This window comes from Lissotriton vulgaris, chromosome 11 (assembly GCF_964263255.1).
Source record: "Lissotriton vulgaris chromosome 11, aLisVul1.2, whole genome shotgun sequence".
In the NCBI taxonomy this organism is placed as follows: Eukaryota; Metazoa; Chordata; class Amphibia; order Caudata; family Salamandridae; genus Lissotriton; species Lissotriton vulgaris.
The window spans coordinates 349,143,427-349,168,154 of NC_141699.1; the positions used below are offsets into that span (position 1 = coordinate 349,143,427).

The 24,728-nt window shown below is 45.9% G+C and overlaps 1 protein-coding gene across 1 annotated transcript in view; it reads left to right on the forward strand.

Annotated features, from left to right (window-relative positions):
• LOC147679750 (uncharacterized) overlaps positions 1-24,728 on the forward strand; it is a 427,474-nt gene that overhangs the window by 143,699 nt on the left and 259,047 nt on the right. Inside the window, exon 9 of the mRNA XM_086942472.1 lies at positions 8,951-9,049. Coding sequence (XP_086798598.1) covers positions 8,951-9,049 — 99 coding nt within the window. The remainder of the gene's footprint in view (positions 1-8,950; positions 9,050-24,728) is intronic.

Below are 24,728 nucleotides of genomic sequence, written 5' to 3' on the forward strand. Positions count from 1 at the left end.
AGGTGTCGCGGATTACCGCCCTCTATCTGTGCTGAACCTAGACTTTGAAAGTTTGAGTAAAGTGCCAGCCCTTACTCTCCTCCCATACATGCAGGAATTAGTACACACAGATCAGAATGGATTCATTCCCAAAGCGCAGCACCTCACGCAACCTTAGAAGACTTGTCAAGTCTTCTAAGGTTGATGTCAAGTATCACCCAGTAACACAGTCCGATCGCAAAGCGATTCTGATATCAGTAGACTGGGAAAAAGCCTTTAACACAGTACACTGGGACTTTCTGTTTGTGGTCCTGGATCGGATGAGTCTGGGAGAAGACTGGATTAAATGGGCCAGACTATTGTATAGGACCCCGACTGCGAGAGTCAGAACAGGAACAGGGCTTTCACCACAATACAAAGTGCATAAAGGCACTACGCAGGGATGCCCACTTTCCCCTCTACTGTTTGCTCTAACAATCGAACCCCTGGCTGCACAGCTTATACAAGCGGGTAGGGGATGGGGCCTGGAAGTGGAAAGTCGAGAACATATTATTTCATTGTACACCGACGACATACTCCTTTATTTTAGAGATGGACTGACAGTTATCCCCCAAGCTGTGACACAGCTAAAACACAATGAATCAGTTTCAGGCCTGCGGGTGAACAAATCCAAAACGCATATATCTGAAAGAGACACGTTAGTGATAGATTCCTTACCTTAGAATATCCCCAGTCGTTAGACCGGATCCGGAAAGTTTTTCGTCAGCAGTACCCCTGCGCGTCGGAAGTTGGCGTCACGCAGCTCCGCGTCCGTCGCTGATGTCATATGCACCAAGATGACGTTACAGAGACTACTTAGGTGCCACCCAAGCGTGTACACGTCAGTTCTTTATTTTTCTGCGCCAAGAAGCGCAGATCTGGTTAGAGCATGTACCCTAGTCACTTTTTGACTATTTTTTTAAGACTTTTGTCTCCATTTTATGAGTCTTTGACTCCTGGTGCCATCTAGGGATGCCTGGGTTTAAATCCTGCGGGGCCTGTCACCGTACGATGTTGGTGGGAGACCCCATGGCGTCTGTCTCTACTCTCTGAAGCGCGACCATGAACCCCCTGCTGTCGTTCAATGAGGCGTTAACTGATGTGTTGATGGGCACCTGGTCTAGACCAGCCACAGGGGTTCCTGTGGATAAGAACGTAGCCAGGCGTCATCGCCCGGCCCTGGGTGACCCTGCCCTTTTAACAACCCACCCAACTCCGGAGAGCCTGGTCATCCAAGCCTCCACTTCCCAAAGCGCATTTCCTACCACCCCGCCGGATAAGGAATCTAAGAAGCTGGAACAGTTTGGCAAGAAACTGTTTTCCTCTGCCAGATTAGGGCTGCGGTCAGTGAACACCGCATGCCTCTTGGACCACTACGGAGGAAGTTCGGGCAATGCTTTCCCAAGCTGTTGCTGAGGGGAAAGATGCAGTAAAGTTTGCCATCTGGTGTGGACTGGACACCGCAGACTCACTGGGTAGGGCGATTTCCACGACAGTGGCCCTCCGTCGTCACACCTGGTTGCGGTCCACTAGATTTTCAGGGGATGTTAAGAGCTCTCTTATGGACATGCCTTTTGGTACCCGGCTGTTTGGCAATAAGGCAAACAGTGCACTGGAGCGTTTAAAGGACTCCCAGGCTAGGCCAAGTCCTTGGGTCTCTCCACCACGCGCCCGGCCACGTCTGCTTTTCGTTCCTTTTATGGCCATGAAAGGGGCGCCCGACATGATCGTTCAGCCAGAAGCCTGCGTAAAACCAACCTCAGCGCGGCCGCGGATGTGGTTCCCGCCGCGGTGGGACAGGGGGCCAGCTTGCGGATCAGTCCACCTCTGCTCCCGCAGCATCCGCCTCAAAGCCTTCCTAGTCCGAGCTTTGGGGTGCACCCCACGCCGGCGGGCAGCAGGATTCGATATCACCTCCCCCACTGGTTCTCTGTCACCTCGGACAGGTGGGTGCTGCAAATCGCCCAAAGGGGCTACTCCCTCCCCTTCGAGTCTGCCCCTTCATCCTTGCCACCTCAGTTCCACCGCATGTCGGTGGATCACTTTGCGCTTCTCCAACAGGAAGTCGCGGCCCTCTTGGCCAAGGGGGCCATCGAGAGCGTTCCTGGGCCAGAAGTACAACGTGGTTGTTATTCCCGCTACTTTCTGGTACCCAAGAAGGAGAAAGGGGTCCTGCGTCCCATCTTGAACCTCAGGAACGTCAGTCGCTTTCTCCGGAAGGAGAAGTTCAAGATGTTGACTCTGGCTCAGGTCTTGGCTGCCCTCGACCCTGGAGACTGGATGGTATCGTTGGACTTGCAGGACGCACATTTTCATATCCCCGTCCTGCCGGCCCAACAGCGTTACCTGCAGTCCACGATAGGCTACGAGCAGTTTCAGTTGGCTGTGCTCCCCTTTGGCCTCACCAGTGCCCCTCGGGTGTTCACAAAAGTGATGGCTGTGGTCGCAGCTCATCTGTGCAGATCAGGGGTTCCAGTCTTCCCCTATCTCGACGACTGGTTGTTGAAGGTGGGCTCGCCCCAGGCAGTCGTCTCCCACCTCCAGACTATGGCCGACCTCCTACATTTGCTGGGGTTCTTCATCAACGTGCCGAAGTCTCACCTGAGTCCCTCTCAGAAGCTCCCCTTCATCGGAGTGGTTCTGGATTCGACGCAGTTCTGGGTTTATCCTCCAGAGCAACGAGTCCGGGATGTTCAGGCTATGATACCGATCTTTCAGCCTCTATCCCGGGTTTCAGGCAGGATGACCCTCCGGCTCCTGGGCCTCGTGGCCCCCTGCATCCTGCTAGTGCAACATGCCAGATGGGATATGCGGGCTCTGCAGTGGGACCTGAAGTTCCAGTGGGCACAGCATCAGGGCAACCTGTCCGATCATGTCCAGATCTCGGAGCGCACTGCACGACAATTGCAGTAGATGTTCACGAATCGCGATTGGTCAATGCCAGATCCCTCTCCTTTCCCCAACCGGAGCACACAGTGGTGACGGATGCGTCCCTCCTGGGATGGGGTGGCCACTTGGGAGAGGCGGAGATCAGAGGCCTCTGGTCACAGGCGGAGTCCTGGCTCCATATCAATCTTTTGGAGCTTCGGGAGATCCGATTTGCACTGATGGCATTCCTTCCCTCTGTCCGGGGAAGTGTAGTGCAGGTATTCACGGACAAGACCACCGCCATGTGGTATTGCAACAAACATGGCGGGAAGGCTCTGCGCCTCTGGACATGGCTGGAACATCACGGCATTACCTTGGTGGTTCAACACTTGGCAGGTTCTCTGGACGCCAGGGCGGACAAACTCAGCCGCTGGTGCATGATGGATCACGAATGGCGTCTGAACTCGGATGTGGCGCAAGGTCTCTTTCTGCAGTGGGGACAGCCTTGTTTAGATCTATTCGCCACCGAAGATAATGCGCAGTGTCATCAATTCTGCGCGTTGGTTTCCAAGGCTGCACTCGCTCGGCGACGCTTTTCGTCATGAGTGGAGCTGCGGTCTGTTGTACGCCTTTCCGCTTATACCACTTCTGCCCAGAGTGTTGAAGAAGATTCGGAGCAACCGGGCCTAAGTCATTCTTGTGGCTCCGAATTAGGCACAAAGATACTGGTATCCCGAGCTACTCAGCATGGCGATCAATCCCCCGATCCGACTGCCTCTTCGGGAGGATCTTCTGTCACAGCAGCAGGGGACAGTTCAAGTTCAAGTTCCAACATTTGTATAGCGCACTACTCACCCAGAGGGTCTCAAGGCGCTTGAGGGAGGGAGGTGTTTTACTTATCGAATATCCAAGTTTTTAGTTCCTTTCTGAAGGAGAGGTGGTTCTGTGTAAGGCGGAGGTGGGTGGGGTGAGAGTTCCAGGTCTTGGCCACTAAGTAGGAGAAGGATCTTCCTCCCATGGTGGATCTGTGGATGCGCGGAATTGCGGCGAGGGCTTGATTGGACGATCGTAGTTGTTGGGAGGGGGTGTAGAAGGATAGACGTGTGTTGAGGCATTCGGGTCCTAGGTCGTAGAGTGCTTTGTGTGCGAGGGTGAGGAGACGGAACGTTATTCTCTTGTTGACAGGGAGCCAATGGAGGTCTTTCAGGTGGCTGGAAATGTGAGCTTGCCGAGGGATGTCCAATATGAGTCTGGCTGAGGCGTTTTGGATGCGTTGGAGTTTTTTCTGTAGTTTGGCTGTGGTTCCGGCGTAGAGGGTGTTTCCGTAGTCCAGTCGGCTTGTGACCAGTGCGTGGGTGACCGTCTTTCTTGCTTCGGTGGGGATCCAACTGAAGATTTTTTTGAGCATTCGTAGGATGTTGAAGCAGGATGATGAGACGGTGTTGATTTGTCTGGTCATCGACAGGGAGGAGTCTAGGATGAAGCCCAGGTTACGTGCGTGGTCCGTAGGTATGGGTGCGGTTCCGAGGGCCGGTGGCCACCATGAGTCGTCCCAGGCAGAGGGGGATGGCCCTAAGATGAGGACTTCTGTTTTGTCCGAGTTTAGTTTTAAACGGCTGTTCTTCATCCACTCGGCTACTTCTTTCATTCCTTCGTGTAAGTTGATTTTGGCGGTGTTTGGGTCTTTGGTGAGGGAGAGGATCAGCTGGGTGTCGTCTGCGTAGGAGATGATGTTGAGGTTGTGTTGGCGTGCGATGGAAGCGAGGGGACTCATGTAAACGTTGAAGAGGGTAGGACTGAGTGATGATCCTTGTGGTACTCCGCAGATGACTTCGGTGGCCTCTGATTTGAAAGGGGGTTCTTCCGGTTAGGAACGAAATGATCCAGTCCAATGCTTTTGCTTGTATTCCGACGTTGCTGAGGCGTTGTATGAGGGAGCTATGACAGACTGTGTCGAAGGCTGCGGAGAGGTCAAGTAAGATGAGAGCAACTGTTTCTCCGTTGTCCAGTAGTGTTCGGATGTCGTCTGTTGCTGCGATGAGGGCGGTTTCGGTGCTGTGTTTGGCTCGGAAGCCGGACTGTGAGGGGTCGAGGGATTTGTTGGATTCGAGGAAGGCGGCGAGCTGACTGTTGACGGCTTTCTCGATGACTTTGGCAGGGAATGGGAGGAGCGAGATGGGGCGGTAGTTCTTAAGTTCAGTTGGGTCTGCCGTGGGTTTCTTCAGAGGGGCGCTGAGTTCGGCATGTTTCCAGTTTTCTGGGAAGGTAGCTGAGTTGAGGGAACGGTTAATGACATCGCGGAGATGGGGTGCGATGATGGAGTCTGCTTTGTTGAAGATGTGGTGGGGACATGGGTCGGTTGGCGATCCTGAGTGGATGGAGTTCATCAGGCGGATGATGTCTTCGGTGGTGATTGGGTTCCAGGCGCAAAGGTTGTTAGAGTGTGGTTTGGTTCGGAGGTGGGTGGAGTGGACTGGTTTTCAAAGCTGTTATGCATTTCGGCGATTTTGTTGTGGAAGAATGAGGATAGAGAGTCGCAGAGGACTTGGGAGGGGGTGATGTCGTTAGTGCCGGCGGAGGGGTTAGTGAATTCTTTGACGATGTTGAATAGTTCCTTGCTGTTTTGGGCATTGTTGTCAAGTCGATTTTGAAAGTTGATTTCTTGGTGGATCGGATCAGTTGGTGGTGTTTGCTGGTGGCATTCTTGAAGGGTGCTAGGTTGTCATTGGTTGGGTTTTTTCTCCAGGTTTTCTCTAGAGTACGACAGAACTTCTTTGATCTCTTAAGGTCATCATTGAACCAGGTGGCTTTTTTACTGCCTTGCTTGGTTAGATGGTTTCTCAAGGGTGCTAGTTCGTCGGCGCTGGGGGTGATCCATTGTGTGAGGTTGGTGGCTGCTTGGTTAGGGTCCGATGAATTGGCAGGGGGGTTTTGGTGAAGCGATGTGAAGAGCTGGTCGGTGGTGATTTTGTTCCAATTTCTTCGGGGAATAGGTTGTGGGGGGTGGTGGGGCGTGGACTTTTTGTAGTTGAAGTGAACGCGGCTGTGGTCCGTCCAATGGAGAGTTGTGGTGTGATCGAAGGAGATGTGCTTGCTGGAGGTGAAGATAGGGTCAAGCGTGTGTCCGGCAGAGTGGGTGGGGGTGTTAACGAGCTGTTTGAGTCTGAGATTGGCCAGGTTGTCCAGAAGGGTGGTGGTGGTGGTGTTGTAGTTTTTCTTTTCCAGGTGGAAGTTGAGGTCTCCCATTAGAATGTAGTTCTCGGATGGGAGGGCATGTGGGCTGATGAAGTCAGCGATGTCTTCGCTGAATTGTGTGCGGGGTCCTGGGGGTCTGTAGATGAGGGTGCCTCTGAGTGTGGTTTTGGGGTCGGTGTGAATCTGGAAGTGAAGGTGTTCGGCGGTAGCGAGGTTATCGTCTGAACTGGTCGTGATGCGGATTGTGTTCTTATGGACAATGGCGATGCCTCCTCCTGTTTGGTTGGTGCGATCTTTTCGGATGATCTTGTAGGTGTCCGGGATGGCTATGGCGATGTCGGGGGCTGATGAGGCGTTCATCCATGTTTCTGTAAGGAAGGCAACGTCCGGCGATGTAGTGTCGAGTAGGTTCCAGAGTTCGATGGAGTGTCTGTGGACTGAGCGGGTGTTGAGCAGGAAGCACTTTAGTTGGTTGGTGTTGGAGCTCTGTTTGGAGTTAGTGGATTTGGTGTGGGTCCTGGGTGTGTCCTGGGGCGGCTAGGTTGCAGTTTGGGAGTCTGCAGGGATTAAGTGCTGAGAGGGTTGCGGCGTCGTACGTTATGCGGGTGGAGTGGGTTTTGCGAGGGCCAGGGGGTCTGGCGCTGGGCGCGGTCCAGGCGCGGATGGGCGTAGACGGGCTTACCTTTGGCGCACCTTCAGCGTGCATGGGGCGCGACCGCTGCGCGTGAACGCTGCGCGCTGAGGCATCTGTCATATGCAGATAGTGGAGGGGGAGGGGCGAGGGAGGATCAGCTGGGAGGCGGGAGCGGGGTGGAGATCCGGGCAGGGAGGCACAACAACAAAATGGCAGCAAGCAAAAAGCGGACAGGATTGGGGCACAAACAGAAATAACGCGATGCAAATGGCAGTGGCACCGGCACAATCAGGCACAGATGAAAACAGCAGGCAGCACAGCACAATTGGAAATAATGTAAAAGCGCACTTTGGCAATCTAGCGCTACGAAATGTTTAAAATAGGCAATTAATAATCAACAATCAGGTAATCTAGCGCTACGATATGTTTAAGATAAGCAATTAATAATCAACAATCAGGCAATCTGGCGCTACGATATAAATTAAATTAAACAGTTTGGCAAAAGCAGTTGTGGGAGCAAGACGAGGTAGCGGATAGCAGTCTGGCGGTATAGCGCTACGATACCAGGCGGCAGGGAGCAGCGTGAGGAGCGACCGCTTCTGAGGGAATCAGGACGGTCCACCCGAACCTGTCCAGCCTCCACCTCCATGCGTGGAGATGGAGTGGCGACAGTAGAGAGCTTTCGATCTTCCTCCCGAAGTCTGTGATGTCATCCTGGCAGCCAGGCGTCCCTCCACTAAGACGGTATACGTCTGCAGGTGGAACAAATTTGTGGCATGGTGCACAGCAAAGGTGGCGATCCCCTTTCTGCCCCTCTTTCCAAGGTCCTACTGTTTTTTCTCTCTTTGGCCCAGCAGGGCGCTGCTCTGGGCACTATCAAAGGTTATCTTTCTGCCATCTCTACCTTTCTAAGGCTTCCAGATCAGCCTTCTCTTTTTAAGTCCCCGGTTGTTAATCGCTTCCTCAAAGGCATTACACACACGTTTCCTCCCGTGCCCTTCTTAATGCCTCAATAGGACTTAAATCTTGTCTTAACCTATCTGATGTTCTCATCCTTTGAGCCCCTTCATAACTGTCCCTTACGTCTTCTCATTCTAAAGACCGCTTTCCTGGTAGCTATCACCTCTGCCAGAAGAGTGAGTGAGCTCCAGGCTCTTTCTTCTGTATCTCCTTTTCTTTCTGTTCATCCGGACAAGATGGTTTTAACGACTCGTCCTTCTTTCTTGCCAAAGATGAAGAGAGGCTACACCGCCTGGATCCAAAACGTGCGCTCTCGTTCTATCTGAAGCGCACACAACAGTTCCGGGTGGATGACCAACTCTTTGTTGGCTATGTGGGCGCCAAAAAATTTGGGCCGTGCACAAATGAACCATCTCTCCTTGGGTCGTTCTGTGCATCAAAGCATGTTACTCGTAGGCTAAGAAGGAGCCCCCTGTGGAGCTGCGTGCCCATTCTACCAGGGCAACAACAGCCACTACTGCCTTGGGACGTGGCGTTCCCTTGCAGTACATTTGTCCAGCAGCTACTTGAGCCTCGCTGCACACGTTTACCAAGCATTACTGCCTTGACAGTCAAGTCCGGAGAGACAGCTTATTTGGCAGTTCTGTTCTCTGTGATTTTCTGGTGTAATCTTGTTCGCAGACCCTCCACCGGGATTGGTATTTCTGGGGTATCTATTCTAAGGTAAGGAATTTATCACGAACGTGTCTCTTTCAGATGCACAAGTTACTACTTGTATAACGATATATCTTTAAGAGACATTAGTTAGTGATAGATTTCTTACTGTCCCACCCATCCTCCCCATTCTGTGAACTGATTTCTAGGGTTACGTTTATCCCTTTCAGAGCCCTAGTTTCATGGCACCAGTGGTCAGTTTCTTGCATGGCTCTGCGTTCTTGGCATGGAAAGTTGTGTACAGAACTGACGTCAGCACGCATGGGTGGCGCCTTAGTAGTCTCCGTGACGTCATCTCAGTGCACACGACGCCAGCGACGGATGGGGAACCGCATAATGCCACCTTCTGACGCGCAGGGGTACTGCTGCCAAAAAACTTGCCGGATCCAGTCTGACGCCTGGCAATATTCTAAGGTAAAGAATCTATCACTAACTAATGTCTCTTACAGATATATTGTTACACAAGTAGTAACTTGTGCATTCTTACTTTGGCAGGGACTGGAGAAACCTACTGTTTGAGCAGTGAACTATCTTCAGATCCTTTTTTATACTTCATTTCAGCACTCCCCTGGAGCATTTCTGCGAAGATTTGGTACCTCAGTTGAAGAGCTGGCAGCTGAGAGGGCAGCACTTGAAGAATCTGTGGCTAAATTGCGACGGGTAAGACAGTTTCTGTTTTGCCTACTGAATGCTGAACAACATTTTAAATTAAAAATACATATCCTAGTTGTGTGGATTCACAGAAATGGCTGACGCGGGTTCCTTAAGCGCATTGATTGGTATAACTTCTAATTTACGCCATCACACAAGACAAATTTATAGACTTAAAACACATGGACACCAATGGATATCATGTGGCTTAAACCAATACTAAGAAGATGATGCAGACAGAACCCGTGAGACATAGCACATTAGACCTTTAAATTGTTAGAAGAACGTAAACATTTCAGCTCTGGGCAAACTATTTGAGAATTCTCACCTACTATTGAAAAGCATAAAAGTGAGGTTCAGTAGGTCAGAAGCAGTACAGCTTGGCAGTACAGTGAGCAAGGGTAAACAAGATGGAGTCAGTAATAGTAAAACATATTGGGGAATCTAACACTAATGAGAATGTTTATAACATCTGCAATGGTGATCTTTTTTCTATTTGAATATTCCCTAGTCAGTCACACACTTCTGCCGCTAACATAACGCTTAAGCCCTCATTGCAACCTGAGATCAGCTTCAGTGTTTCCATCCGATTTACAAATCAGACTTCATGAAATTACTACCAACTATGCTTTTCCACACACAAATTCATCTCTTTATGATATGGAGGAATTTGTGTGTGGAAAAGGGATTGGTTATAGGGAAAATGCACAAGTTTACAGGTGCAGGGAAATCCCATGCACAAGTTATTAACAATTATCACCTAACAAACTCAGAATGGGGCTGTAAAATCACCCTGGGCTTAGCTCACAGGGGGAAACAGCCTTTTAAATGCAGTTAAAGTTATATAGTGCTTTATTATTCCTCCAGCAACATGATGCCTTTCGACCGGGTTTCCCCAGTCTTGATCACATGACATGTCGAAACCCGATAGTGTTTTTATACAGTTGCACCTTAAATTGGATCCTCCCATATCTATCATGGAGCTAGACAACAAACTTCTATTTCATGATGTTTAAAAAGGCTAAACAATAAAAAACAGCATTGTCTAATTAATAAACTTTCCAAATGGTATTCTCCTTTCTGTAAAAAGACAATTGCATGTTTTATCTTCCAAATTTCAATAAATATGGTGTTGTAGACGAATCTAGGGCTCTAGTGTAATTTTCCCGATTCAGGCCCTTATATAGGTATAACTCATCATATCCTTATATAGGCATCAAAATCATAACCATATTTAGACACAGCCAATGTAGTCCAAATACGGCATGGCTACTTCCACAGATTCCTAGAAATCACAACGAGTTCTTGGAGAGACCAAACCTCCAGCAGTCCAGGACTTTCCCCTGCTCCTGTATTGATTTGTCATAGAACTCCTGGAGTCCTAAAAGAACTGCGAGTTCTTAGTGACGTATTATGTCCAACCTTACGTCAAACTCGGCACCTTCCAGGTATAAATATACCAGCATCTGCCCTAGCAAAACACACGGTGGTTTGGAGCAGATCGACTGACTACTTGCCCGACGCCCTGCTGTAGCGGGTGCCGAAGGAAGCCGACCCTCCAGCTGATGCACTGAGAGAGACCCTGTCTTTTCTCTTGCCGAGAAATCCAGCTCCAGTGTTTCCCGGCTACTCTTGCGGGTTACTGGGAGTTCGAGTCCTGAGAGAGAGATACATTCTATAAACAAGGTACGGAGCTGGTTAGCCCTTAGAGAATTCTTGGATAGATTCTTGGCAGAAACTATTTAACTCAAGCTACATCTCACTTACTCCTTCCCATGTGGAGAAGTGTGGCTCACCGATTAGAGCGGCAGACCCTGAGGTAGAGGTCTGGCCCGGGACCAGGGTTCAATTCCCGACGCGGCAGGGTCTTGGGCTCAATGTCCACGGACTCGATTATTCTCGCCTAGGTGCCTACTCTAATCATGGGTCCCACTCAGCAACTCTGGGCAATAGCTTGCTTAATCTCCACAACGCCCCGAAAGCGCTAGGATGCCTGGCCTCACCTTGGAGGAGCCCAGAAAGGGGCATCTCGCAGGGAAAGCCAGGAAGGGTTTCACAGTGGTATACAGCGCCAAGATACCTTCTAGGTGATAGTGTGCTTTACAAGTATACACACATTTACATTTACATGTACTAGTCTTAGGTTAGGTACACCGGGGTTGGCGTATCTTAGAAGCACCAGTTGAGTACGTTTAGTCATCTTTTATCATTGTATGCATTTTATCCATTTTAAGTATCTTATGGCTTAGAAACCATATAAATGCTTTTACAGTATTATTTCATATTACTCTTTTTACTGTACGCACTTTACTTTATGACAAGTATTGCGATTGTAGCAATTCACTTCTCTTGCTTGAGAAAGAAGACTGCTCAATAAATAACCTTTTTATTGAAAACGCCTGTCTCTCTATTTCTCTGCACTTCTGGTGAAACTAAGCATGCATGATTGACTGATTGAAATAGCCATCTATTGTTTCCGCGACTCTGGAGACACATTCCTTATTCTTGGGGAACAAAGTTGTCATGTTATATGGTTGTCAGAAACTAATCCCTTCTTGTGTATTCGAGAAAGTTTCTAGTAACCTCTGAGCTAGCTGGCATTCACAAATTAAGTCAAACATATTCATTAGAGATCTAGTCGACTTCAGTCCTACGTATAAACTATCGTTTATGTTATTCCAATGCGCAGAGCCTATTGGGAATATAGGAACTACACTACAATGGCATTGATACATATTACAAATATAGGGCTAATGCCCATATAAAAGGTAGTATCAAGTTTACCAAAACAAACATCATGATATTCATAATACCTTATGCCTGTTGATGAATTAAAGTGCATAGTGCAAATTGTGTGCCACAAAGATTAGAAAAAGTGCAATAACAAACGTATTTGTGATAAAAGTAAGATGACAAGTCAAATATTTATGCATAGGTAACTCCGTTACTAACTATAAATCAATAAATAAATTGGTCGGATAGACGCTCTCAAGCTAAATCTCATCAATATAAAGTGCTAATGTAAAGTATGTTATTATCACACCAGAATGCATTAAGCCAATTGTCTAAGACCTTAAAGTGCAAAAACAAAGATATATAGAAATGTGCAAAATGTGCAAAAAAGGCTGTGTTCATCTGTTGTATGACCATGCTCTAAAGTCATCTTGGTACATTACATCTAATTAATTCAATAGTCGTTAATACCTTTCTCTAAGCCTGACCAATAATCACCAGATCCCAATACCTCACAGACACCGAATATAAACCAGTAAAACCAGAAAACAAGTAAAACCAGCTAAAACCCGATAAAAGTAAAGGCTAAAATCCAGTTCTCAGGATCTCACATTTTTTATGTCAAATTAATTTAAACAGCAGGCTAATTAATAAATATCTCACTTGTAAATACTGATTATAATCAATAGTAACACAATTTATAAAAAAATTGTACAGATCCTCTACAGTGTTCAGGCCATTCAGCATCTTTGTGTCTAATTGCAAAATATAATGACTCTTCAATTGTCTCAACTTCTTCTCTCTGTTTCCCCCTCTTATTGATCTGGGGTCTGCGTCTATTTCAAAATAACTAAGATTTTTTAAGTTATTTTGATGCACAAGTTTAAACTTATGCGCGACCGGATAGCTAGAGTCTGAATTTATGATTGCACGAAGATGCTGTAAAATACGATTAAAAACCTGAAGTTTAGCACTCTCTACATACTGGAGATGGCATGTGCATTCCAGTACATATATCGCATGGTCAGTTTTACAAGTGAATAGCCCTTTGATTTTACATTGGGTGAGAGCAAATGCATCTAAGTACTCATGTTCATTGATCCCGAACTTGCATGCCCTGCAGGAACTGCATTGATAAAAACCTGTTCTGTTTGATAGCCAATGCCCTGTTTCACATACCTCTGGACTAGTGTTAACAAGAGCATCCCTCATAGAGGGTGCCCTTCTAAAAGTAATCGTTATTACATACGGGGTAACCCAAAACAAGTCCTAGGACCTGGGTATTCAATGTTACAGATATGGTGGTCCTAGACACAAATTTCACACACAATGTTTGATATTATTCCAAATGAATTTTCTCAATTCTTATTCCATGTGCGAAATAAATCCTGTATTGAAAAAATTTTTGGAAACAAAAAAGGGAAGAAACATACAATAGCCCAAAAACAGGTGTTCAGTAAGCACACAAAAGAGATATTCAATTGTTTTAAAAGTAGAGGAGAGAAGACTCTACTGTTTATTTTCAATAAAATTCCTCCTCAACATTACCATACAAAAATAAAAATATATGCCGATATTTCAATTCAAAGAAGGGGTTACCAGGAAAAAGTAAAGTGCATAGTGTGAGAGGTTTTGTGCTCGTGTGAAAGAAAGAAAAGACCAAGAGGTCAAAGGGGATATCAAGTTCCACAATTGTCTTTGAGTCCAAGGCTGAGATAGTCCTTGGTTTTGTTCAACAGGAGCCTGCCCTCAGTGGTTTATGCAAAGAAAAGTCAATCTTTTTGTCTTTGCGACGGTCAAATCGCTTGGAGCTTCGTATCTTCAGAGGGAGTGAGTGGGCAGGGGCATAGGAGATGCAGGCTCAATGCAGGGGAGATTGTCGACGTTTCGACCCAAGGATACGAAGGGCAGTTTATATCCTCATGGACGGGTCTTCATCAGGACGGGAGGTGAAGGGAAGGGCTAAGTTACATTATAATCATGTAACCCCAGTAGTGTGGGCTGACACCTGTAACAAAAAATTGAAGGGCTAAGTATTGCAATCCTACAACATGAAGGTTTTCGACTGAGAAACAGTACTCCAAAGGCACTCACCCTTTAATGGTGTGCCATTATGTGAAAGGATCAATTCGATTTATGAAAGCCGTCCAGGCGTGCTCTCGAGTACTGGAGAGAGAATGAAAACACATTGCCATCAATGATGTGCTTTCCTCAAGTACAATTGGACATGAAATACAAGGACTAGACTGAGACAATACTACACACAATGACATAAAAAAGCGTTTGAAAACGCTAATTACACTCACCCTCGCTGTGTTGGGCGACGGATGGTGATTGATTAGTCGGTCGAAGGGTATACACGCTTTGTCTGTGGGCAAGAATGTATAGTTAGCTAAAGGGATCAACAGTCCGAAGAGGGGAAGATGAGCTCAAGGATGCCCATTGTTATAACATACCTCCTCAGTAGAACTGCGTGGCCTATCAGTGGGGCTCTGTCTGTTGGCGACTGCTGGGAGATACTCAGTCGGCGCCAAAATTAAGTAGTAGACGTGACGTCAACGTGCACGCCACTCAAAGTCACGTTATAGTCAGGGCTGTTGCCTAGCAACATGCATGGGTTGGAGAGAAGACAGACTCAAGGCATCTCAGAAGTTGCGGAAGACATAGTAAACAATGAAAGACAGATATATGTAGAAGAAATGTACATGGTATGTGTCATACAGTACATAATTATAGGATACAGAGATAATTATATACACGCCGGTCACATGTTTACATATAGTCTCCAATGACTGCCTGCGAACAGAAATTAAACCAGCACGATTACATCAACCATTATACAGGATAGCCATTTGCCTTGTTGTTTCCTCATATTCATTCAGACCCCGGTTGACTGTGTCAAATATATGCATCCATTTACATTCTCGGAGGCTAAGGGTATTTGCAAAATTCCCACCCCTTACATTTACCTGGACTTTCTCCAGAACCCACCAACGGATGCTTTCTGGTGGGTGACCGAAGGTCAGAAAGTGTTCCACCAGGGGTGCGCCCTGCACTTTGCAGCGCATTCTGCTTACATGTTGCAGAATGCGAGCTTTAACCTTCTGTATGGTCTGGCCAACATAAAGGAACCCACACAGTCATTTGATCGCATAAATAACACCGGCTGTATTACAGTTGGTTTGTTGGCGCATAGTGTGGGTGTAGTTGTTGTGCGTACATTGTTTTATTTCCAGGGTCATGGGGCAGGCTTTACACGAGCCACATTTATAGTGGCCGATCACAGGCGGAGTATTCCAAAGTGTTGTTTGCGTGTTGCTGGGTGTACCGAGAAGCAGGGATCGGACTACATGGTCCCTCACGCTTTTCCCTTTCCTAAACGCATGCATAGGGGGTTCCGGGATCCCTATCTCGTCTGCAACTAAGTGCCAGTGACCGTTTATGATTCTCTTAATGTCACTACTCCTGGTGTTTAAGGTAGTTACACAGGTCATTCTGTTGTTGGTATCTTTCTCTCTTGATCTGGGTTCCAGAAGGACTTCCCTATGGCAAAACCATGCTTTTTTGCGGGCCTTTTTTAGCAGCCTGCGTGGATAGCCCCTGTCTGCCAGGCGCTCAATCAATAACGATGATTCATTGAAGAAATCCACCTTCCGGCTACAGTTCCTACGCAACCTCAGAAATTGCCCATAGGGTAGGTTATCCCTAAGGTTGCGTGGATGATGACTTGAGTAGCGAAGCAAAGTGTTCCTGTAAGAAAGTCGTATATGCATTTGCGTCCAACGTTAACATGTCAGTTATACAGTTCCCCAAGAAAATCACGTTAATTAGGCTTCTAGACATATGGTGCCAACGTCTTTACATGGTACACTTTTGAATAAAGCACACGTTTTCTCCATGTTTCCTGGCCCAGTCGAGCCAGGCCCTTAACGAGACTCCAAGTTCTTTTCTGCCTCTAAAGCTGCAGTTTAGGTATGCATCCCTGACCTCTACCTTACATCCTGCCCAGACGAGCGGTGTTCGGCTCGGCCTGCTTGCCTGCCAAAACGTTATTTTGCCTACAAGTTATCTGCTCAGCCTCCTCGAAAACACATTCCAGTCTAGTGAAATAGGTAAACATATTCCCGGCTGCAGAGCAAAGGGCCCTGCCTTCCTGTCTCCATGCAAGTAATTTACTGCTCCCGTTACCATGGTAGGCCCATGGCCCCCGCACTCTACATGAAGATTCATATGCACGCACTAGCATTCAGTGATGAACGGCCTCTGCCCGAGAGACCTTTTACTTCAGACACTACATCCTCCAAACATGAGATATCAGATATGCTATAGGTGCAGGTCGTTCTGACACCCCAGACATTAGTCTCCTCTACTCGTGCAAAAGTCAAAGCCCCCAGCTCTCCCCAGTTACACGTCATGCTCAGTTGCGAGCGCATATAGGTCAAGAGTTTCTGCTGATTCTGCAAACTTTCTCTAAAGCATCCACCCATTTGTGACGTTTCATGTGACGTTTCTCTGACATGTCAAGTGCACGCCCACATGTACGCCTTCTTACACGCCTCCTGTTACGCACATGTGTTCTTATCTCTCTCTTTTCACCTGTTACGCCTACTGTATTCGATTCAATTACACTGTTTTACTATATATGTGTGATGTTAATAAAATGTTGAATGTCCCTTCCTGAACCTTAGTGGTGATGGAACTCGATGTCCCATACCTCGAGGTATTTCATTAAAGCCCGTATGACTCAGATTCCACGGACTCTGCCTCTCATTTGATTGAGCTATCTTTTGACTTCTAATTGTATGGAAAAATGATACGGTAATTTTTATTTATTTTATTTACCACATAATCATCAACACATCGTCTATGTAACGAGCATACCTTTGTACTGAATGAGACCAACCCTTTCCATGCCAACATTGTACTATGGCGTCGTTACATAGACGATGTGTTGATGATATGGCAGGGCAGTGAGGAACACTTAAGACACTTTCACACGTGGCTCAACAGCCAATCCAATGATATCCAATTCTCCCTCGACTTTAGTGATAATAAGATCAATTTTCTGGACATCAGTATAGTCGAAGATGAGGGACACCTTCGTACCACACTTTATAGAAAACCTAGCGAAAGGAACACTTTGCTTCGCTACTCAAGTCATCATCCACGCAACCTTAGGGATAACCTACCCTATGGGCAATTTCTGAGGTTGCGTAGGAACTGTAGCCGGAAGGTGGATTTCTTCAATGAATCATCGTTATTGATTGAGCGCCTGGCAGACAGGGGCTATCCACGCAGGCTGCTAAAAAAGGCCCGCAAAAAAGCATGGTTTTGCCATAGGGAAGTCCTTCTGGAACCCAGATCAAGAGAGAAAGATACCAACAACAGAATGACCTGTGTAACTACCTTTAACACCAGGAGTAGTGACATTAAGAGAATCATAAACGGTCACTGGCACTTAGTTGCAGACGAGATAGGGATCCCGGAACCCCCTATGCATGCGTTTAGGAAAGGGAAAAGCGTGAGGGACCATGTAGTCCGATCCCTGCTTCTCGGTAAACCCAGCAACACGCAAACAACACTTTGGAATACTCCGCCTGGGATCGGCCACTATAAATGTGGCTCGTGTAAAGCCTGCCCCATGACCCTGGAAATAAAACAATGTACGCACAACAACTACACCCACACTATGCGCCAACAAACCAACTGTAATACAGCCGGTGTTATTTATGCGATCAAATGCCCGTGTGGGTTCCTTTATGTTGGCCAGACCATACAGAAGGTTAAAGCTCGCATTCTGCAACATGTAAGCAGAATACGCTGCAAAGTGCAGGGCGCACCCCTGGTGGAACACTTTCTGACCTTCGGTCACCCACCAGAAAGCATCCGTTGGTGGGTTCTGGAGAAAGTCCAGGTAAATGTAAGGGGTGGGAATTTTGCAAATACCCTTAGCCTCCGAGAATGTAAATGGATGCATATATTTGACACAGTCAACCGGGGTCTGAATGAATATGAGGAAACAACAAGGCAAATGGCTATCCTGTATAATGGTTGATGTAATCGTGCTGATTTAATTTCTGTTCGCAGGCAGCCATTGGAGACTATATGTAAACATGTGACCGGCGTGTATATAATTATCTCTGTATCCTATAATTATGTACTGTATGACACATATCATGTAAATTTCTTCTACATATATCTGTCTTCCATTGTTTACTATGTCTTCCGCAACTTCTGAGACGCCTTGAGTGTGTCTTCTCTCCAACCCATGCATGTTGCTAGGCAACAGCCCTGACTATAACGTGACTTTGAGTGGCGTGCACCTTGACGTCACGTCTACTACTTAATTTTGGCGCCGACTGAGCATCTCCCAGCAGTCGCCAACAGACAGAGCCCCACTGATAGGCCACGCAGTTCTACTGAGGAGGTATGTTATAACAATGGGCATCCTTGAGCTAATCTTCCCCTCTTCGGACTGTTGATCCCTTTAGCTAATTATACATTCTTGCCCACAAACAAAGCGTGTATACCCTTCGACCGACTAATCAATCACCATCCGTCGCCCAACACAGCGAGGGTGAGTGTAACTAGCGTTTTCAAACGCTTTTTTATGTCATTGTGTGTAGTATTGTCTCAATCTAGTCCTTGTATTTCATGTCCAATTGTACTTGAGGAAAGCACAGCATTGATGGCAATGTGTTTTCATTCTCTCTCCAGTACTCGAGAGCACGCCTGGACGGCTTTCATAAATCGAATTGATCCTTTCACATAATGGCACACCATTAAAGGGTGAGTGCCTTTGGAGTACTGTTTCTCAGTCGAAAACCTTCATGTTGTAGGATAGCAATACTTAGCCCTTCAATTTTTTGTTACAGGTGTCAGCCCACACTACTGGGGTTACATGATTATAATGTAACTTAGCCCTTCCCTTCACCTCCCGTCCTGATGAAGACCCGTCCATGAGGATATAAACTGCCCTTCGTATCCTTGGGTCGAAACGTCGACAATCTCCCCTGCATTGAGCCTGCATCTCCTATGCCCCTGCCCACTCACCCCCTCTGAAGATACGAAGCTCCGAGCGATTTGACCGTCGCAAAGACAAAAAGATTGACTTTTCTTTGCATAAACCACTGAGGGCAGGCTCCTGTTGAACAAAACCAAGGACTATCTCAGCCTTGGACTCAAAGACAATTGTGGAACTTGATATCCCCTTTGACCTCTTGGTCTTTTCTTTCTTTCACACGAGCACAAAACCTCTCACACTATGCACTTTACTTTTTCCTGGTAACCCCTTCTTTGAATTGAAATATCGGCATATATTTTTATTTTTGTATGGTAATGTTGAGGAGGAATTTTATTGAAAATAAACAGTAGAGTCTTCTCTCCTCTACTTTTAAAACAATTGAATATCTCTTTTGTGTGCTTACTGAACACCTGTTTTTGGGCTATTGTATGTTTCTTCTCTTTTTTGTTTCCAAAATTTTTTTCAATACAGGATTGATTTCGCACATGGAATAAGAATTGAGAAAATTCATTTGGAATAATATCAAACATTGTGTGTGAAATTTGTGTCTAGGACCACCATATCTGTAACTTCTAAAAGTAATGGCTAGCAATTCATCTAGTCCTGGGGCAAGAGTAATGTCGGTCTTTAATATGCGCCAGTTCTTATTAATAATCTTTCTGACTAGCTTCTCTTGGCAGCTATATGTTGTTATTAGCCTGACCACAGTCTCCTCATTTTGTGGATCCCTTGCTCTTGCTAATCCACTTATATTGTTTAGCAGTACTGGCTCGCTCACTATGTTATGCATTTTGGTTAGATTAATCTGTAAATCACTCATACTATATCCTCGGGCCAGAAACATTTGCACAGAGTTATCCAGACATTCTGTTAAGTCACTCTTGCTACTACATATTCTCTTTATTCTTAAAAACTCCCCATAGGGGATGCTTTTAATGAGGTGTCTGGGTGGGCGATGCTTGCATGCAGAATCGAATTCCCAGCCTTAGCCTTTCTATGCAATTTCTTATGTAAGTTGTTATCTTTAACATATATCTCAACATCTAGGAATTCGACCCTTTCATTGCTGATGGTGACAGTGAACTCAAGATTCAAATTGTTATTATTTATTTCGTCAACAAGGCTCTGTGCCGACTGTTTAGATCCATGCCATATTACACACACATCGCCTATGAAACGCCACTATTTGACATCAATTATAGCAAATTGTTCCCTATGAGTGTGGCAGAGGACACGTCTCTCCCACCAGCCAACGTGCAAACATGCGTAGCTGGGGGAGAAAAAAATTATATATATATATATATATAGCATGATCAAGGGCTTCCCGCCCGAAACGCGTCGCTGGTTCTGTTTTAATCTGTAAATAAAAAATACCATCTTTGCTGAATTGCTGGTCCGGTCCTCTTCCTTGTTGGCGTGGAGGCGGTGTCTGCAAGCGCAGAGCAGGCTGGGGAGGAATCTTTCTTTATATATATATATATATATATATATATATATATATATATATATATATATATATATATATATATATATATATATATATATATATATATATATATATATATATATATATATATATATATATATATATATATATATATATATATATATATATATATATATATATATATATATATATATATATATATATATATACATACATACATACATACATACATACATACATACATACATACATACATACATACATACATACATACATACATACATACATACATACATACATACATACATACATACATACATACACATACTGTTTTCCCGTTGCAGGGAGTTGGTTCCTCATGCACTCTCGTGTTTGTCAGAATTACGCCACACGTTTCTTTGTATCAGTTATCCAGTTTAATCGTTATCTATTACAGCAAGCCAGCAACGCGTTTCGGTCTCTACGGAGACCTTGCTCACAGGTAAACTGAATCAACAAAATTTCGTTTTTTAAATTACGTGAAAGCGTTCATGTGTTTACATCACTTCCGGTTTACTCCACAGGAATTATGGGACATGTAGTCTTATCAACAACCTTTGTTAACATGTTAATCATGTATCACCATTTTCAATGATTTTTTTGACCCACAACCATATTTTATCATGATCTTTGAACACTAGAAATCTCATTAGAGCCCTCCAATGGGCATTCCAAATCATTATTCAAATTCATTCGTACATAATCGTGTTTACTGTAGTCAATTATCCACAGTTCTTTGTTTCATCTTGAATGCCCTCCGGTGGGCTACGATTTTCAACATTAAGTGTCCATGTCAATCATAGTACAATAGTTCTGATTCAATCTGCACATTTCAATGACAAAACAAAATACATGTCCCCATTGTGAAAGTCTGTGTTTAAGAGTGTAACTCCAGTGCAAGTTAAAATTGTTTGTGTTGCGAGAGGGACCTTTGATACTCAACAATGATCATTGTTTGTGGACATGTTTTGTTTAAAGGTGGCAATGTAGTTCTTCGTCCTGGTTGTGCCCATACGGGCTCAATGTTCGGAAACTCATAATGTGTTTTGATTCCTTTTGTCTCATTACCTTTTCACGATCACCTCCTCTTTGATTTGGCCCAACACTTTCAATTCCATAGAATTTTAATTCTTTCCAATTGCTGTTGTGTTCCAGTTCCATATGTTTTGCCATTGCGTTACTGCGATCAGAGTTGATAGTGGCACGGACATGTTCAAGGATGCGCAATTTTAATTCCTTTTTGGTGCTTCCAATGTACTTTAGAGAGCAAGGGCATTCCAAAATATAAATGACAAATTGTGTTTTGCAATTTATTAATTGATCAATTTTCCATGTTTTCTTATTCGTCATTTCAAGTTCTTTAACATGTTTGGCAATGCAGCAAACTTTGCATCCAGAGCATTTATAAAAGCCTTTGGGTTATACCAGGCTTCCGGCTTTTTCTTTTCTTGAAAATGACTGTGGATTAGTTTGTCCTTTAGATTCTTTGCTCTTCGATATGTCACATTGGGATGGTCCCCCACAATTTCCGCAATTTTTGTATCCATATGGAGAATGTGCCAATTCTTTCTTAGAATTTTGATTATTGACTGGTTGGCTGTGGAGTGAGTGGTAATGAATCGAATCTTTTGGTCATCCGAGTCTGATGTTGGTTTTTCCTTGAGTAAATCAGTTCTTTTTAATAAAACGAATCTGTTCGAAAGAGGAAGACTGGAATATGAACAAAAAACTAGCCAGTAATAGATTTGAGAAACGCAAGTACAATCCCTCAAGCGTCCAAATTGCTTTAAATCGCTCCTCCAAAATTAAAAGAACTGCAACGGGAAAACAGAATCTATTTTACCGCGGCTGGTCCCGCCGCTCCTCGCGTGCACCGCCATAGAGCGCCCGGAAGCCTAGAACTTGGATCAGACGGGGAGAGAAAATATATATATATATATATATATATATATATATATATATATATATATATATATATATATGTGTGTGTGTATATATATATATATATATATCACTTCACGATTTGCCTCCAAAGATGAAACCACTCCCAGCGTGTTAACTCCGTTTAATTCAAGGATTGCGCAAGCCAGGCAGAGCGCACAAATGTCAGCCACACGCGTTTCGGGCGAGAACCGCCCTTGATCACTGGCAGGAAATAGCAGCGGAGCAGTTCAGGAAGCACATTAAGTATCCCGCCCATAGGGGCGTGTGCCTCGAGGGATTCTGGTACATGAAGTCCGCTCTTTAAGTAAGACCATATGTGGGCGCCATTATTCCCCAAATGTTAAATGTTCCCAAGTGGGTATGTGCCCTGCAGCCCGGCTTGCATGTTATCCTCCTTGAACTGGACACGATGTACCTCACGTGCTTCTCGGTATCCTGCACGGAGGTCCTGCATAGGTTCGCAGTGGGGCCTCATCGCGGCCAGGCACAGCCGCTGTACATCACTTCACGATTTGCCTCCAAAGATGAAACCACTCCCAGCGTGTTAACTCCGTTTAATTCAAGGATTGCGCAAGCCAGGCAGAGCGCACAAATGTCAGCCAAACGCGTTTCGGGCGAGAACCGCCCTTGATCACTGGCAGGAAATAGCAGCGGAGCAGTTCAGGAAGCACATTAAGTATCCCGCCCATAGGGGCGTGTGCCTCGAGGGATTCTGGTACATGAAGTCCGCTCTTTAAGTAAGACCATATGTGGGCGCCATTATTCCCCAAATGTTAAATGTTCCCAAGTGGGTATGTGCCCTGCAGCCCGGCTTGCATGTTATCCTCCTTGAACTGGACACGATGTACCTCACGTGCTTCTCGGTATCCTGCACGGAGGTCCTGCATAGGTTCGCAGTGGGGCCTCATCGCGGCCAGGCACAGCCGCTGTACATCACTTCACGATTTGCCTCCAAAGATGAAACCACTCCCAGCGTGTTAACTCCGTTTAATTCAAGGATTGCGCAAGCCAGGCAGAGCGCACAAATGTCTATCGAGAACATTTAACATTTGGGGAATAATGGCGCCCACATATGGTTTTACTTAAAGAGCGGACTTCATGTACCAGAATCCCTTGAGGCACACGCCCCTATGGGCGGGATACTTAATGTGCTTCCTGAACTGCTCTGCTGCTATTTCCTGCCAGTGATCAAGGGCGGTTCTCGCCCGAAACGCGTTTGGCTGACATTTGTGCGCTCTGCCTGGCTTGCGCAATCCTTGAATTAAACGGAGTTAACACGCTGGGAGTGGCTTCATCTTTGGAGGCAAATCGTGAAGTGATGTACAGCGGCTGTGCCTGGCCGCGATGAGGCCCCACTGCGAACCTATGCAGGACCTCTGTGCAGGATACCGAGAAGCACGTGAGGTACATCGTGTCCAGTTCAAGGAGGATAACATGCAAGCCGGGCTGCAGGGCACATACCCACTTGGGAACATTTAACATTTGGGGAATAATGGCGCCCACATATGGTTTTACTTAAAGAGCGGACTTCATGTACCAGAATCCCTTGAGGCACACGCCCCTATGGGCGGGATACTTAATGTGCTTCCTGAACTGCTCTGCTGCTATTTCCTGCCAGTGATCAAGGGCGGTTCTCGCCCGAAACGCGTTTGGCTGACATTTGTGCGCTCTGCCTGGCTTGCGCAATCCTTGAATTAAACGGAGTTAACACGCTGGGAGTGGCTTCATCTTTGGAGGCAAATCGTGAAGTGATGTACAGCGGCTGTGCCTGGCCGCGATGAGGCCCCACTGCGAACCTATGCAGGACCTCTGTGCAGGATACCGAGAAGCACGTGAGGTACATCGTGTCCAGTTCAAGGAGGATAACATGCAAGCCGGGCTGCAGGGCACATACCCACTTGGGAACATTTAACATTTGGGGAATAATGGCGCCCACATATGGTTTTACTTAAAGAGCGGACTTCATGTACCAGAATCCCTTGAGGCACACGCCCCTATGGGCGGGATACTTAATGTGCTTCCTGAACTGCTCTGCTGCTATTTCCTGCCAGTGATCAAGGGCGGTTCTCGCCCGAAACGCGTTTGGCTGACATTTGTGCGCTCTGCCTGGCTTGCGCAATCCTTGAATTAAACGGAGTTAACACGCTGGGAGTGGCTTCATCTTTGGAGGCAAATCGTGAAGTGATATATATATATATATATATATATATATGTGTGTGTGTATATATATATATATATATATATATATATATATATATATATGTGTGTGTGTATAGATCACCTTCTTCTATCGAGCACCATCAACGACAGCAAAACTCTAAATTTGCTCACCTCAAATGTCTGCCTTTCTATCAAAATCTTTAAGCATTGGATTAGCACAGTGCCATCTATACTGAGTAAGAAAGGGACAAAGAGCAGGGAACCCTTGGAACTTCCCATGGTTTAGGTGGAGAGCAACTCCTTTATATGGGACAATCACCACCACCACTGAACTCCAAATC